An 18,936-nucleotide genomic window follows, 5' to 3' on the forward strand; every position below is an offset into this window, starting at 1 on the left:
GCTGAAGGGTCAAATACACAAGGCTTGTATAAGAAGCTAATTTTCAACTTGATGTTTAGAAACAAAGTTTAAGATTGGCTAGGATATGATCTGAATGTCAGAAATGCTTTCATCAAGTAACTGACCAATCTAAACAACTGGTTTTCTTCTTTATGTGACAGCTACAGTAAGCTATTTTCGAAACCCTTCTTCACTTCCTAAAGAATAACATCAAATACACACAGGTCACTAACTACTAAGTTAGTAATGAAAAGCTCACTAATTTACATTTACAGTTTTATAAAGGTGGACACACACAAAAATGAAGAACTAACAAACACGTAGCTACTGCCAAAAGGAATGGCCAGAAAACTGTCTGGGAGACAGACTCCATATCACTCGGGCCAGTCCTCTCACTCTGCAGGCAGAAACCAGAAAGTACAACCAACCCCTCAATGGCACACAGATGTCACAGCAGGATCGCCTGATGCTCCTGCCCCTCAACAAAAGAAAAACAAAGCAAGCATATTTACTGAAAGTGGCACTCTTAAGCTAAAAGGTCCACACAAGGAAACATCAGGACACTGGCCATGTGATGACTAAATAAACATACTAAACGTTATCACTATATCACCCTGGGAGAGCGACTTCTGGTAAACTTCGTCACCTAACATCCTGTCAGAACTATTCAAAAACAGGCATTCTATCTATAATATAAAACTAATATTCATAAAGAAGACAAAGAAAGAAGGGGAAGAAGGAAGGAGAACACAATTCCCCAGCCTGGACTGAGACACAGACCTAGTCTTCATCATATCCATTTTGTGGCCTTCAAAGCCAAGGTAACTCCTGCAAACGGATTACCTATCCGTTCCCTGGAATTATTAGCAATACTGCTACTATGAGCTTGCAGTATAATGAAAGTTGGGTAGCAAACAAACAGCGCCAAAACTACATGCCGTACCTACCATATATCTGATTCCTGCAAGGTTGATTTTACATATTATTTTTTAAAAGTACTATACAAATAATTAATATAACTACCCAAAATATAAATTTAAATAGAAGTCAGGAGAAGGGATGAAAGTTGAGAACATTCTTAAAACGGGTAAGGGTAGTAAACTAAATAGCCTGGTATATTTAAGCCTGTTAGCTTTAAAACAAACACACTTACTACAACATGTTTATCAGTCCAGGCACTAAAATAAGTTAGGTTAAATTAAAATGCTGGTGAGGATGTGCGGCAACAGAAATGGGTTAGTATACATACATACATTTCTTTGCTCTGTCAGCTGAGAGGGCCCAAAAGCAAGAACACTCTATAGCTATTAGTACATCTAGCACCCAGACCTTATTTTCTAATACCATTCTCCAATAAAAGAAGCCAGGACTCCTTGGAGAAATGGCTGATTCTAGGGCTAAGACAGGAAATAGACAAAATGAGCCTAGAGCATCTTACAGAGCCAAGAAATAAGGAAGTGCTCATAAAACAGTGGACAATAGCCCTAAGTATGAAATAAATATCCAAGAGTTCATATTGGTATCAATAAGTGAATACATAAATACATACGTACATATATAGAAGGAAAAACATCTCCCTTGCAGAAAAATTCCATATCATGTATATAAATACTTTGTCTCAAGGAAGCAGCATGGCTTGGGGAAAAAGAGCAACTTCCTGAAAGAAACCTGACGATGCTACCTCAGCTGGGTGATCAAGGTCAGCATCAACAGTGACAAGTAATACTGATAGTATCTACCCTAGGTATGATGTGATAAAAATAGTACTTTGGGTTTTCCTCCAAAAACACATAACACCAGTCTCATCATGAGAAAAACCTCAGACAAATTCCAATAGGGAGGCACCCTACTAAATACCTAACCAATTCCCCTCAAAAATGTTTAATTAAAATCGGCAAAAACAAGGCAAGTCTGAGAAACTGTCAGAGCTAAGAAGAGCCTAGGAAGATATGAAAAACAAATGCAATGAACTATAAATGGATAATGGGGATGCTGGAATAGAAAAAGACATTTTATAAAAACTAAGGAAATGTGAATAAACTATGGCCTATAGTTAATTCTAATGTATCATTACTGGCTCATCAACCACAGCAAGTGTACCACACTAATATAAGATGTTAAATAACAGAGAAAACTGGATATGGGGTACATGGGAACTCTCTGTAAGACCTTCTCAATTTTTCTGTAAATCTAAAACTGTTCTAAACAATAAAATCTTTTAAAAAGAAAAAGGAAGAAAAGAAAATCAGGATGTATGACATCCAGGAGAAGCAGTCTAAACAGAAACAGCATAATATCTGAGCCACATTTAAAACTTAACAGAGATTCCCACTTGGTATCAAAAGGCATGTTGATGAATATCCTATATTCATCAGGATAGGATACACTTATGAAAAAATGGACTTTAAACCTATTTTTCACAGACAAATAAATTTAAGTCAGCACTCCTGCTGGAAGCCAATGATAATCAAGCAAGGGTAGTTTGCAAACCTTGCAAAAATTAGACTACATTTTTGAAAATATGTTAGAAACACGTAATGACTTAGCAAAATTATTTCAGGGGATATTTTCAAATTCACTAGTATCAAAATTCCCTTTGGAACTTTTCAAATAAAATAATCAGGCTACTGGTAACTGCTTTTAAAATGTACTTTTATTTTACATATTTTAGATATTTTCCAAACAAACTAGATTAGTAATTTGTTTTAATAAGTTAAAAATAGACACGTTCTTATTATAGGTAAGGGAAAGTAAAAGGACAACACCCTTCATATTAAATTTTAATAAAAAAGAGCAGACACCTCAAAACTCACCTTTACCAACAAGTCAAATGTCTTGTTTTTAAAAAATATTAAATAGAAACTGCAAACAGATTGGTGATTGTGGGAGAAGGGAGGAAGGTGGTCAAAGAGTATAAGCTTCCAGTAGAAGACAAACAAGTCCTGGGGATCTAATATACAGTAATGGTAGTGATAGTTAATAACGCTGTATTGTATGGGGCGCCTGGGTGGCTCAATCAGTTAGGCATCCAACTCTTGAGCTGGACTCAGGTCACGATCTCAGGGTCAGGGGCAGGGGATCGAGCCAGGCGCTGGGCTCCACACTCAGCAGGGAGTCCACTTGAGGATTCTCTCTCTCCCTCTCCCTCTGCCCCTTTCTCTGCTTGCACACACACTCTCTCAAAATAAATAAATAAAATTTTTTAAAAAGAAAATTTTAAAAAAATTTTAAAAACCGACAATATCGTATTGTATATTTGAAAGTTGCTAAGAAAGATTTTTTAAGGTCTTACCACACACATACACACACACACACACACACACACACACACAAATGTAACTATGTCAAATAATGGATGTTAATGAATATATTGTGATAAACATTTCACAATATATACATATACAGAATCACTATATCGTATACCTTAAACTTATACAATGTTATATGTCAATTATATCTCAATAAAGGTGGGAAAAAACTAAAATTTAAAAAACAATCTTTAACTGGTAATATATTTCACTCATTACTTAAATTAATCAAAGACTGTTTTAAAAAGTCAAGTATTGTTTTTAAATATTTCAGGGGCTTAACAATAACAGTCACCGTTTACTATATGACTAGAAAGTCAAGCGCTTGCTAGCCACTATCTCCACTCTCACAGCAACCCCCAATGGCCAGTAAGTAGTGTTACACTTACTTTACAAATAATGACACATGTTCATAGAAACTAGGTAACAGCTACTGACTGACAGAGCTAGGATATGAACCTAGGTCTCTCTAACTCTACACTTCCCCCATGCCATGCAAATGTCAACCTTACATGGGCAAAATCCCCAGTCTAAAGGGATTAGCTCTTAGTTTAAAATCTTCAGATCTGTAGTTAGAATCAAAGGTCTAAGTTTGACAATAATCTGACTGTTTATTTTAGTAGGATATGATCTAAGAACAAAAAAAAGTACAAAAAATCTTGAATTTAGTAAGTTTGCTATTAGTTATGGTGTTAATTTTGAAACTATTTTTAAGTATGTTATAACTTGGAGCAAATGAGTAAATAAACAGAAGGTACTGGAAGCCAGGGTTTCTTTTGTGAGAGAAGAAAGATACAAATTTGGAATGGGGGAAATAAGGAAGAATCCTATAGAAATGGATCTGAGTAAGAGGTTTCAGTACAAATTCATAATATTTAAAATTACATTTTTTTCTACCTCTGCTCTGTAAAAGGGGTTAGAAGCAACGACATCCACTGCTAGCAATGAAAACACTTAACACTCAGATGTTGGTTTCTAAATACCACTCTCCTCCCTGTTAAGGGAACCAAAACTTCTTGGAGAAACAAGTGACTCCGCGTCTAGGGCAAAGAGTACGTGGATCATCTTGTGCAAGAAAGCAAAGAAATCCAGTTTGACAAAGATAAAAAGACAGAAGACTCGAATTACTAGAATCACATTTAAAAAGGGAACAGTAATACCAACCTTACAGAAATAAAAAACACAAATGTAACAACAATGAACATACACCAAAAAGGTAGTAACTTAGATGAAATGGAAAAATTCCTAGAAAAATACAAACTAATGAAACTGACTCAAGAAGAAAGAGCTAATATGAATAGGCCTATAACAAGTGAAAAGATTGAATAATAAAAAAAAAACACCCACAAAGAAATGTTATGACCCAGATTGCTTTGCCACTGAATTCCATCAAACATTTAAAGAATTAATTACTATTCTTCACAAACTCTCCCAAAATGCAGAAGAGGAGGGAATAATTCCCAACTCACTTCATAAAGCCAGTATTACCCTGATATCAAAACCAGATGATATCAAGACAGAAGAGAACTACCTACCAGTATCTCTTATGAATATGGATATAAGTCTTCAGCAAAATACTAGCAAACTGAATCCAGAAACATATAAAAAGATTGATATACCACAACAAATGGGATTTGTCTCAGGAATGTAACGTTGGTTTAATTTCAAAAATTAATGTAACGTATCAATAGAATAAAATCACTAGATCATCCCAATAGATGCAGAAAAAGCATCTAACAAAAACCAACACTGTTTCAAGATAAAAGTACTTAACAAACTAGGAATAGATGGGAACTTCCTCAACCTGATAAAGGGCATTACATGAATAACTCACAGCTAACATCATACTAAAAGGGAAAGGCCAGATGCTTTCCCTTTAATATCAGGAATAAAACAAGGATATATGATCTCATCATTTCTATTCAACATTGTATTGGAGGTTCTAGCTAGGGAAATTAGGCAAGAGAGATATATAAAAGGCATTAAGATTGGAAATCAAGAAGTAAAACTATCTCTATTTGCAGACAACATCATCTTATGTACATACATACATAATTTACACCTACATATATAGAAAATCCTAAGGAATCCACTAAAATCTATTAGAATAAGCTTGTCCAACAAGGTTACAATGATATAAGATCAATATATAAAAATCAAATATATTTCTATACACTTGCAATGAACAATCAAAAAAAAAAGAATTAAGAAAATAGTTCCATTTACATTAGCTTCATAAAGAATAAAATACTTATGAATAAATTTAACAAAAGAAGTATAAAATTTATTCTCTGAAAACTATAAAATATCACTAAAAGAAACTGAAAAAGATCTAAATAATTTCAAAATATCCCATGTTCATGAATTGGAAGACTTAACATTGTTAAGATGGCAATACTCCCCAAATTGATTGACAGATATAATACAATCCCTAACAAATCCCAGATAACTTCCGTGTAGAAACTGACAAGCTGATTCTAAAATTCATAGGAATTGCAAGGGACCAAGAACAGTCAGAACAATCTTAAAAAGGAAGAAAAGATAAGAATTCATACTTCCTGATTATAAAATTTATTACAAAACAATAATCAAATCAGTCTGACATTGACATAAAAATAGACATAAAGATCAATGTAATAAAACTGAGAGTTCAGAAATAAACCCAGGGGTGCCTGGCTGTTTCAGTCACTCGAGCATCTGACTCTTGATTTCGGCTCAGGTCATGAACTCAGGGTCCTGGGATTGAGCCCCAAGTCAGCTCAGTGGGGAGTCTGCTTAAGGATGTTCTCTCTCCCTCTGCTCCTTCCCCTACTCATGTTCTCTCTCTCTCAAATAAATAAATCAAAATAAGGGAGGGAGGGAAAAGAAAAAAAGAAACCCAAAAATCTATGAGCAACTGACTTCAACACGGGTGCCCAGACTATCCAGTAGGAAAGAACAGCCTTTCGACAAATGATGCTGGGAAAACTGGACAGAATGCTGGGATAATAAATGATGCAAGATAATATGCAAATCAAAACCACAATGAGATACCACTCCATACTCACTAGATGCCGGAAATCAAAAAGTCAAATACTAACAAGAGTTGGCAAGTAGGTGAAGAAATCAGAATCCTCATACACTGCTGGTGAGAATGTAAACTGGTACAGCCACTTTGGAAACAATCTGGCTGTTCCTCGAATGATTAAAGACACTGTTATTATACAATGCAGCAATTCCACTCCTAGGCATATACAGAGAAATGAAAACACACGTCTACACAAAAACGTGTACATGAATGTCTGTAGCAGTATTATTTATAACACCCAACAGGTGGAAGCAACCCAAGAGTCCATCATCAGACGAAAGAATAAACAAAATGTGATATATCCATACGATGGCATATTATCCAGCCAGAAAAAGGAATGAAGTGCTAATACATGCCATAACTTGGATGAACTGTGAAAACATGCTAAGTGAAATACATCACGAAAGACCATGTTATTTAATTCTATTCATATGAAATGTTTAAAACAGGGCAATCTATAGACAGAAATTAATATCTGACTCAGACTGGGGTCTGAGAGTGATAGCTAAACGTACAGGGTTGCTTTCTGAGATACTGAAAATGGTCTAAAACCGACTGTGGTGATGGCTGCACCTATCCATGAATATATTAAAAACCACTAAATTATAAACTCTAAATGGGTGAATTGTGGGGTTTATAAACTATAACTCAATAAAACTGTTTAAGAAAAAAGAAAGAAGTCCTCAAAGATTATAGGGACATGTCAAAATGACACAGAAGCCATCTAAAGGACAAAGAAGCCATCTTCCACAAGTCAAATCTGGGGCAATTCTGAGCTTTAAAAAGAATAATGGCAATAGATTATAATGACTTTTTAAAAAATTCCATTAGTCTACAAGGGTTGGGGGGGGTAGGAAAAAGGGAGGGAGAAAGAGAAATTAATCCTTTACAGCAGAACACCAACTAATAAATGCAGAAGAAATAGCAGATATGAAAATGGCAGATATGAAATTTGCTACTCCCAACATAATAACTGGTTCAGGCACAGATCATTAAAGGTTGCAATAACCACTGGGTAAAAAGATGCTGGGGAACTCACATAATCCCAAAGTATCATTTCGTCACTACTCACTAATTACAAAGAGGGGAATGTACTTTTATAATGAAGAAAATTAGCAATTACTACCTTAACCAATTGTGGAACATCCTGACATTATGTGCCTCTGATGTGATGAGGTAAGTACACATCAGCTGTGTAGTACTCTTGCCAAAAAAAAAAAAGTTTAATCTGAATCTAAATATGAGGAAAACAATCAGACAAATCCAGAATGTGGCACATTCTACAACAAAACTGGCTTGATCTCCTCAAAAAAGCCAGTGTCATAAAAACAAAAAACAAAAAACTGCTAGGGAGAAACAGTAACCTTGACTGGATTCCACTTTTTAAATTTTTTGATCCTGTTTTAAAGATAGTTGAAGGACAACTGAGGAAATCTGAATATGTACTGCATATAAATAATATGTTGAAATAATGTTAATTTTTATATATGTAAAAATGGCATGTGATTCTGTGAAGAATGTTTTTATTCTTAGGAGAGTAAGAATTGAAGTATTCAGAAGTGAAGTACCACAAATCTATAATTTACTTTCAGAAGTTCAGCAATAAAACATACACACAAAGAGAGAAAGTAAGTGGGACAAAACACTAACAATAGTAAATCTGAAAAACTTCCAGATTCAACTGAATATTTGATGATATTAAGGAACTATAATAATGTTTTTAGGTGTGATAACTATATCACGGTTGTGTTCAAATGAAAAGTGCCCTTACCAAAATAAACAAGTAGGACTACCATCAAACTAAAAAGCTTCTGCACAGCAAAAGAAACCATCAACAAAGTGAAAACATGACTTACAGAATGGGAAAAAATATTTGCAAGCCATATATCTGATAAGGAGTTAATACCAAAATGTATAAAGAACTCATACAACTCAATAGCATAAAAACCAAATAACCCAATTAAAAACGGATGAAGGACCTGAATCAACCTTTTTTCCCGAAGAGGATATATAAATGGCCAACAGGTAACGAAAAGATGCTCAGTAACAATAATCATCAGGGAAATGCCAATTCAAACCACAATAAGCTACCATCTCATGCCTGTTAGAATGGCTATTATCAAACAGACAGAGATAACAAGTGTTGGGAAGCCTGGGTGGCTCAGTTATGCGTCTGCCTTCAGCTCAGGTCATGATCCCAGGGTCCTGGGATGGAGTCCCACATTGGCCTCCCTGCGCAGCAAGAAGCCTGCTTCTCCCTCTGCCCCTCCTCCACTCATGCGCAAGCACACGCGCTCTCTCTCTCTCTGACAAATAAATAAATAAAATCTTTTAAAAACAAAAAAGATAAGTGTTGGCAAGGATGTGGAGAAAAGGGAACCTTTGTGCTCTATTAGCAGGACTGTAAATTGATGTAGCCTGGAAAACAGTATGGAGGATCTTCAAAAAATTAAAAATAGAACTACCATCTGATCCAGCAATTCCACTTCTGGGAATATATCCAAAGGTAATGAAAACACTAACTCAAAAGGATATCTGCACCCCCACGTTCACTGCAGCATCACTCACAATAGCTAAGACACAGAAACAACCTAAGTGTCCACCAATGAATGAATGGATACAGAAGCTGTGGTCTATACAGACAGTGGAATATTATTTGGCCATAAAAAAAACAAGGAAATTCTACCATTTGCAACAACATGGATGGACCCTGAAGACATTATGCTAAGTGACATAAGTCAGAGAAAGACAAATACTGTATGATCTCACTTATATGTGAATCCAGAAAAATTTTTTAAAAAACACAAAAATATGAACTTTCAGTTACAAGATATATACTAGGAATGTAATATACATGAAGACTATAGTTAACAATAAATACTGTATATAGACAGGAAAGTTGTTCAGAGGTAGATCCTAAGAGTTCATCACAAAAAGAAATTTCTTTTCTTCGTATTGTTATCTATACGAGATGATGGATGTTAACTAAACCTATTGTGGTAATCATTTTACAATGTATGTAAATCAAATCATCATGCTCTATGCCTTAAACATACTGATATATGTCAATCACTTCTCAATAAAACTGGAAAAAAAGACTTCACTGCAAAAAATAAAATGTGTCTTACCTTTTAGAGCTACCTACTGAAGTATTTACTGATGAAATGTTTAGAATTTGCTCCAAAATAACTAATGGTGTGGAAGGGAGTAATGGAGCTCTAAGTGAAATAACATTGGCCATGTGGAAACTGCGGTAATGATATGTAAGAGTTCATTATGCTATTCTACCTTTTGCTTGTATTTGAAACTTCCATTAAAAAAGTTCTAGGTTCCGGGGTGCCTGGGTAGCTAAGAGTCTGACTCTTGATGTGAGCTCAGGTCTTGATCTCAGGGTTATGAATTCAAGCCCCAGGTTGAGCTCCACAATGGGCATGGAGCCTACTTAAAAAGAAAAAAAAGGTCTAGGTTCTAATTCTGGGTTAGCACTACTATCCTCAGCATCATTTAAACTCTATCCAGCACTCAAAGAAAAGAAAGGTTCGTATGTAACTGAATCAGTGAGATAAATGATCAGTGAGGTAAATCTAACTCTTCAAACCATAACCTGGACGTCGGTACTGTAGAATCTTGAGGAGATGGCCTGCAGGGTTTTTATGAGACAGCATGACACATGGTTATGTGACAATCAACTATGGTGGCTCCTATGTCATCAACCTTCTTCTATGCCATTTATTTTAAAAAAGAGAAATCACAGGAAGCACAAATTCAATTTAAAAATTGAGAACGCAGGACACCTGGGTGGCTCAGTCAGTTAGGTGTCCGACTCTGGATTCCAGCTCAGGTTGTGGTCTCAGGGTTGTGGGATCAAGCCACATGTCAGGCTCCATGCTCAGGAGGGAGTCTGCTTGAGATTTCTCCCTCTCCCTCTGCCCCTCCCCATGCTCATGCACAAGCACACATTCTCTCTCTAAAGGAAATAAATCTTTAAAAAAAAAACTGAGAACACATATTTCCTAGAAAAGGGGAGGGAAATGAATTATAAAATATAACTTGAAGGAAAAACCTAAAAGATCATTTTGTTCAATTTTTTAAAATTTTATTTCCTATGACCTTATGGCAAGTTTATCTCAATTTTACATCTTGAATGAGAATTAAAAAGAAACATCCTATTTTCACTAGTACCAAACATCCAAAAGGTATATGGGGCTGAGAAAGAGACCAAGATCACATAAGGGAACCCTACCTCCATCATCACCAATTTATCAGGATACGCCAGATCTCCGGGAGCAGGTTTGTACCCCGTGATGTCTGTCTGAATGTAGATGTGGGTTCTATAGACAAGGCGTTCTTGTACATCTTCTAACATCTGCTTTACTCCAGCTGCAAATGCTCCCAGTTGTTCAGCTGATAAAAAAGTGTAATCATCCATTCCTTTATATTTAGAAAAATACTTTCTTTAAACAAGCAAAAATATTACTCAAGTCTCCAGTAGTAGTAGTAGGAAGTATTTTTGCCTCAGGGACTGTGGTTGCAGTCTATTTCAGTATGATTCAATGACCTCAGAAAAATTTAATAAATGTCTTTCGATTTCCTCAAATTTAAAATTGGGAAATAAATTTGCCCTCATACCTTCTTTCTGAGACTCTGTGATATTATTTCTATTTTAACATGAATAATAAAGTCTGAATTTTAAAGTGTTTTGTGCTTCTTAAAAATTATCTCATTCAGCTTCAGACCAATCCTGAGAGACAGCTAGGGCAGCTTATTAGTTGAGTTCTCATTCCAGTTTTACAAATAAATTGACCCCCACAGATATTAAATGACTTGTTAAGGCTTCCATAAGGAAAAATGAGTAAAAACCTAAGATGAAATATGAGTTTATAAGAATTTCTGCATTCCTAGGATGCCATCAGTGTTAAGGCAAACCATTATTTCCGTAACAGCTTTTCAAGGGCTGGGGAGTTGGAAACACTACATAATAACATAAACCTTCAAACTAATTTAATTCAGAAAAACTAATTTAATTAATATGTAAGAAAATACAAATCTTAGAATGAACTAAATTCAGCAGAATAAGAAAATTTGGATGCATTAACAAACCTATAGCGTCTCCTAAGGAAAGTCAAAGTTAGAAGAGTAATTTCTGCCAGTAAAATAATTACTTGAAGGGGTTTTTTTTAAGTTACTTAAGTCATGTTTTCTATGATAATCAAATCAAATATTAAAGACTGTATCAGATGGTTAGAGTTTTCCAGAGAATTATAATTCAAAAAAGATAAGTCATTGTTATATATGTATGCTAAAATAATGCCTGTTTTTAAATCAAGAGTTTGCAATATAGTCAATGACTTTAGGTATTTTGGTAAGAATGTATTAAGAAATGTCTAACCCAAAACAGACAGTTCTCTCTGGATTTCAGATGCCAAAATGAAAAGTTAACTATAATTATTTTATTACTAATTTTGCCCAGATTTTAAAATTCTTTCCCCATTTTATTTGTACCTTTAGTCAAAAAATAAGGTGTATCTTGATTTTAAAAGGGACAAGGCATCAACCCAGGCTATAAAAATAATAAATTTATATAGGTGTGTAGGGTAGAGAACAGGGGCTTTTCAAATTCATTGAGCCACAGATATAATTAAAAAGACTTTTGAAATTATCATTTGTAATTATCATTTACCATTGTTCTGTACATGATCTTCAAGCACCTCATTTTTAAGAATCCCACAAAGTTCCGATAGGGTCTCTAAGTGAATAACATGAATGATCAATGGCCTGAAGACATCATACAATGACACACAGAGTTTCTCCAAAAGTTCACTAAAATGAAGAATAAAACATGGTTGTAAGTAGTAATCTTTTCGGGATTTTCTAATAGTTTAAAAGGCATCACTGATTTCTTCTAGCCAATAAAAATAAAAATCTACTGGAAAATAGTGCATGGGAACATTATATAAAGAGAAGTCAAAAGGTGAAAATAATACTGTAGATTTTTCTTTGCTTTAAAAGCTCAAAATCCGTAAACAGTCTTCAGCAGTCACTCCAAAGTAGCTGTCCCTGGCCAAATGTCAATTTACTACAACTTTATTTATTTCAGCAATACTTTATATATGTCCTTTTAAACACAATAACAAATATTTCGGTCGATTTAATTATCCTTTTATATTCTACATCATTTATGAATCAAATGTAACATTTTCCCTAGGACAGATGAATTAAAAATTCTTGAATACTTGAATTTAGATAAACAAAACTCAACGTACTTGGATATACAAGTATTTCTGACAATTTTAAACATTTGAAAGGAAAAACTTAAGTTGTCTATATTCTTCATACTGTCAATAGTACTCTTCTATATATAGCATTTCATCAAAAGTGATCAACCTAATGAAAACTATAAGATACATTTGTCTCTTCCTCATTACAAAAGTCATAATCCTGGAATCTTTGTAAGAGTCAAAATCACCAATATCAAGAAACCAAAAGTGACTAACACAGGAGCTGAAAGACACTTTGAGAAAAATAAGGAAAAGGTACTAAATAGTGTCTGTATTTTTAAGTGTCTTTCAATAGTCAGAACCACAGAATTTTTTAACTATAAGGAATTATTATACTCAGTGGAGATAAAGGGATACAGATTGCCAAGACTTAGTTCCCAATATAGGCTTCTTACTATCATACCATATTGTCTCCATAGATACATTATAAATAATATAAAAGCATGTTGGCCTTTAAATTGCACATTTATTTTAAAATAACCACTGTCCCATCCAAGAATATTCTGTTCACATACTCACAATAGTTAAAACACTCTGCAGTTGACTTTAAAATAGTCCTTTACTATATGATAAGCCATGATGGTCATTAGCAAATTAAATCTTAAAAACAAGAGTCAGAGTTTGTATACCACCTACTCTAATTTTGACGTTGGCTTTGTGAAAAATTCATTGTAAAGCTGGTGCTCATCCTGGCATACATGGACCATAAAGGCACAGCCACTGCGAATCTGCAGGAAATAAACACACATTACCTACAGTTAAAGACACACAATGATTCCAGCATTTATGACTAAAGCAAATATATTATCTGCACTGAGATTATGCACATATATTAAAATAGATCATGCACATGAATTAAAATTGCTAAAAAAAAAGAAAAAAAGCACTTCAGCAAAAGCTAAAGTAAATCGTCAATATAAATCCACAAACTGAAACTTCATCTTTCAAGGAGTAATACTTGTTTGTGAAACTTCATTCTTCAAAAATAGATCAAAATGAGAATATTTTGACAAGCTGAATTCTAATTACTAAATTAGATTTCTCATAAATGAAGAAAAATCTTTTAAGCTTGTTGATATGGAATCCAAAACTTATTTACCCAAGTATAGCTTCTAGAACATCAAAAAATTTCAGAGGAAGGTTTAACATCAATCAAAACTAGCAGAAGCTTACCAAGGCACAATGATCTCTATTATTCTGGCTGGTTAACTCTGTTACAGTACAAGTGATGCTAGGGCCCAAAAGGAGCTCCCGCTGGTCAAGGTAACACTGATGGATGTCATTTAGCAGTTGCTGGTATCTGATGAAAAGCAAATGAGACTGGAGTACAAACTTCTGATTTCAGACACGTAAATTAAACCTGATCTTAAATCCTAGAAGAGATTTCAAAAGCTCTAAAGCAATAAGGTCACCTCTCATTTGCCCACATTAAATACTAGAAATATTGATGTATGGGGAAAAAAAAAACCATAATGAACTGTAGTTCAAAAGTTATAATTTTTATTCTTTTAAAGAAAGATTTATCTCCCAAGAGTAGAGAAAGATCTTACATCTTTGAAATTAAAAGCAAATCCTGCTATGGGCAAAAGAGATGCCTTGCAAACTCAAAGTCAGGTCTACAACCCTTGCCCAAAATAAGTTATGTGCTACAAGGAAACACTTGCATAGTATGGAAAGTAATTGCTCAGAAAATATCAGAAAACATAACAGATTTGGAAAAATAGCACGTCAAGAAGATGGTAATTTGAAGAACTTCCAGGTACTCACTCAGGTATTTTTTCAGATCTCTGTTCTATTTGCTCAATAAGAGTCTGCAAGATAAAAATATATTAAAAATACATCTGTTTCAGTTATACTTTCAATTACTTTCTGATTTTAACTAATATATGCTAATGTTAGAAAATCTGTAAATACAAAAAAGCTGAAATATAAAAATCACCTATAATACCACAAGATAACCACAACTAATATTTTAGAATATTCTTTCAGGTTTTTGTATATACACACTATAGTTACTATATATTTTTTTTTTTAAAAACCTGGAATTATATTATACATTCGACATGTAATCTGCTTTCAAAAAATTACATTTCAAAACATCATCCTACTCAACATCAGAAGAAAACCAATGGAAAGCCTTAGCGTAGTACCTGGCACCTAGTAAACACTCAATGAATAATTATTATTATTATTATTATTATTATTATTATTATTATTATTATTAAAAACATTATTTTAAACAGCCACATACTATCCCCTTGGGCAAATGTACCATAAGTCAAATATTATGTTAGACATCTAGATTGTTTCCTGAGGAGAAAAGTCCAGAGGTTAGGAGCTCTGAGGCTAGAGTGAAACTAGAGGGTCTGGGTGCCAGTTCCCCAGAAGCTGTGTGAGCCCAGGAGATCAGGCTCACTTCTCTGAGTTTCCACTTCCTACCACATAAAGCAGGTATAACAGCAGTACCTACTTCCCAGCTGGGGACCCCCAACACTTTAAATACTTAAAGGGGCTTTTGCTCCATTCTCCTAAAATGTTTTTTGAGAAAGAAAATTGATTTACATCTCTATCAGCAGTATTGTCTGCCTCATCAAATTCTCAAAAGCACGGACTGCTAGACCTTAATCGGCCATTGTCTTGCCAAAAAAAATGCCATCTAACCTTAAACTGCACGTATTCTCCACTGAGGCTACAGATGCACTCATATTTAATGAACCATTTGCATTTGCTTCGCGTAATCTGGTCATTTATTTATCAGATATTTATCTTGAGTTAGAAGCACTCTAAGTATATTAAAAATATTAACCTTCTCACTTATCTGTTGCAACATGCTACTTTCTGCTTTTCTTTGGCTGTTTAAAATTCAGAAAATGTAATTTTTATATCCTGAATCTTCTCTGTAATTTTTTCCCAATAATTTCTGCTAGGTGGTTTTTTTCTTTTCCTGCTTATTTTTACATTTAACTCTTTAGTTCACTTGGAATGTATTTTGGTAATGTTATAAAGTGAAGAGCTTACTTTAATTTCCCCAAATACTTAGCAAATCTTCCCAATACTATGTAGAAAACTCTAACCCTTCCTCTCTGATTTGAGAAGATTGATTTCTTTACATATTAAGTTCTAGAATTTCTCATTCCAATGATCCATCAAAGAATTATTGAATCAGTATCAATGTATTTTTCAAATTTACTTGTACAAATCAGTATTGCTTATTTAGTATACCAGACAAATTTTAACATCATCCAAAAAAGAAATTCCATTGGAATTTTTGTTAAGATTCTATTTGACCAATAAATTATATTAGGGGGAACTGACATTTAAAAAATTAAGTCTCAGGATGCCTGGATGGGCTCAGTCAGTTAAGCATTTGCCTTCAGCTCAGGTCACGATCCAAGGGTCCTGGGATCAAACCCTGCATCAGGCTCCTTGCTCAGGAGAGAGCCTGTTTCTCCCTCTGCCTGCTGCTCCCCCTGCCTGTGCACTCTCTCTCTCTGACAAATAAATAAATAAAACCTTTAAAAAATAAATAAATAAAAAATTAGGTCTCCTTGACCAGGAACAAGAGAAACTTATCATTTGTTCAATCTCTTATAATTTTCTGTCTAGTTTTGTCATTTTCTTCATCCTTGTATTTCCATTAAAGTTATTTCTAATTAAGTATTTTATGCTATCTGTCACTAATATAAATAGGACTCCATCACATATATTAATTGGCTACCATTGGTAAATGGCATGTAGGAAAGCCACTGATAATTATATAATCATTTTATATTCACCTACCACACTGAGCTATATCACACTTAAGTAACTATACCATTTCTTTTCTAACCCAATTTTTACCACTGGTATTTGACTACAAAGCAAAAGCAACCAATCAGGCACAATCTAAACCTTATACCATCAGTGAACCACTCTTCTCCTATATCTTCTACGAATAAGACCAAGTTTCTCTTATTTCAAAAAAACAAAAAACTGAGGGAGGAGTTAGGTTGGCAGAGGAGTAGGGAGACCCTATGCTTGTCCTGACCCTCAAACACAGCTAGATAGTTATCAAGTCATTCTGAAAGCCCAAGAAATCAACTGGAAGTCTGAGAGAACAAAAACTGCAAATCTACAAACAGAAAAGCAACCAACCTTTGGAAGGTAGCAGGTGCAGAGAGTTGACCTGGAGGAGATATAACTATTGGTAAGGAGGCAGGGAGGGAGGCCTGCTTACCGAGCCTACTGTAGAGTATTGGAAGCAGCAGAGCACGAATCTAAACTTTCAGAAGTCCTCTACCATGGGGGACGTGCCTGGCTTCAGGGTGCTCAGGTGGCAAAGTGGGCAGAAGCCCAGGAGTGACATCTTGGTCTGAGGATCCCCTGGGTCACAAGAAGAAGGGGTGGTGCCACTGTTCCCAGGCATAGGAGCGTAGAAACCAGCTGAGAGCAGCAGGTCTTGGTATCAGTTTTCTACTCTGTTTTGACATAAATTGCGCAGTCATGTGACCACTCTCCTGGGACCTGTCAGCAAATGACAAAACTGGGGCAAGACCCTCCCCGGGAGGAATAGCACAGGTCTGCACCAGGGGAGTTCCTAAAATTTTGGAGTTTTGAAACTCAGTCGTGCCCCTGAGATAAAAAAATTCAGACACAGGCACAGTGAACAACGGGTTCAGATTGAACTGAGAACAAAGAGTGGTGACTGATTGCTCTTCTGTGAAGGCTCACTGAAGAGGAGGGGCACAAACTTTCAGCTAAGAACAGGGCACCACCATATCCATCCTGGGGGGTCAGTGATGAAAGCCTTCAGGGAGCAAAACAGCACCACCTAGTGGAGGTCCGAGCAGCATACACCAAGCCCCAAACTCCTGCACCCCGGAGGCACATTTCCACTGAAACAAGTCGGCCTGAGAATCAGGGCAGCAGGCCCCTCCCCCAGAAGACAAACACAAACAACTCACTTGCACCAAGTCTAATCATAGAGGGCTGCAAAGCTTCAGCTCTTGGGGAAAAAGAATCTAGCTTCTTTTTTAATTTTATTCTTTATTTTTTATTCTTATTTTTTCATTTATTTTCTTATTTTTTCAATCTTTTTTAATTTTATTCTTTATTTTTTATTCTTATTTTTTTATTTATTTTCTTATTTTTTCAATTCTTTATTTTTTATTATTAATTTTTTAATTTTTTGTTTATTTTCCATTTTCTTTCTTTCTTTTTTTTATTTTGGGACATAAATTCTTTTAACAAGCAGACCAAAATACACCCAGGATTTAGTTTATTTGGTTTTTTGGGTTTTTTGTTTATTTTGGGGGGTTTTTTTCCCTTCTTTTCTGGACAAAATAACAAGATGGAGAAATTCACCCCAAAAGAAAGAATAGGAAATAGGGCTCACGGCCAGGGATTCAGTCAATACAGATAAGTAAGACAAAACTAAAAATAAAAATAAAAAATAATCACTCTGAATGTAAATGGACTAAATGCTCTAATGAAAAGACACAGAGTATCAGAATGGGTAAAAAAACAAGACCTATCTATTTACTGCCTCCAAGAGACTCATTTAGACCTAACGACACCTGCAGTTTGAAAGTGGGCGGATGGAGAACCATCTATCCCTTCTAATGGGCATCAAAAGAAAGCCAGAGTAGCCATACTTACAACAAACAAACTAGATTTTAAAACAAAAACTATAACGAGAGATAAAGAAGGGCATTATATCCGCCTGCGTGGCTCAGTCATTAAGCGTCTGCCTTCAGCTCAGGGCGTGATCCCGGTGTTCTGGGATTGAGCCCCACATCAGGCTCCTCTGCTGGAAGCCTACTTCTTCCTCTCCCATTCCCCCTGCTTGTGTTCCCTCTCTCGCTGGCTGTCTCTCTCTCTGTCAAATAAATAAATAAATAAATCTTTAAAAAAAAAAAAAAGGGCATTATATCATAATTAAGAGATCTACCCATCAAGAAGATCTAACAATTGTAAATATTTATGTCCCCAACTTGGGAGCACCCAAATATATAAATCAGTTAATAATAAATATAAAGAAACTCTTTGATAATAATACAATAATAGTAGGGGACTTTAACACCCCACTTACAGCAATGAATGGATCATCTAAGCAGAAAATCAACAAGGCAACAAGGTCTTTAAATGACATACTGGACTAGATGGACTTAACAGATATTTTCAGAACATTTCATCCTAAAGCAGCAGAACACACATTCTTTTCAAGGACACATGGAACATTCTCCAGAACAAATTACATACTGGGTCACAAATCAGCCCTGAACAAGTACAAAAAGATCGAGAT

The 18,936-nt window shown here is 35.0% G+C and overlaps 1 protein-coding gene across 1 annotated transcript in view; it reads right to left on the reverse strand.

Moving 5' to 3' along the window:
• COG3 (component of oligomeric golgi complex 3) overlaps positions 1 to 18,936 on the reverse strand; it is a 72,131-nt gene that overhangs the window by 30,969 nt on the left and 22,226 nt on the right. The window contains exons 9-13 of the mRNA XM_008706835.2: positions 14,421 to 14,464; positions 13,827 to 13,953; positions 13,290 to 13,381; positions 12,056 to 12,195; positions 10,619 to 10,779 (exon numbers count right to left, since the gene is read on the reverse strand). Of these exons, the coding sequence (XP_008705057.2) occupies positions 10,619 to 10,779; positions 12,056 to 12,195; positions 13,290 to 13,381; positions 13,827 to 13,953; positions 14,421 to 14,464 (564 nt within the window). The remainder of the gene's footprint in view (positions 1 to 10,618; positions 10,780 to 12,055; positions 12,196 to 13,289; positions 13,382 to 13,826; positions 13,954 to 14,420; positions 14,465 to 18,936) is intronic.

The sequence above is a fragment of the Ursus maritimus genome, unplaced genomic scaffold, assembly GCF_017311325.1.
Source record: "Ursus maritimus isolate PB19 unplaced genomic scaffold, ASM1731132v1 scaffold_10, whole genome shotgun sequence".
NCBI classification, from domain to species: Eukaryota; Metazoa; Chordata; class Mammalia; order Carnivora; family Ursidae; genus Ursus; species Ursus maritimus.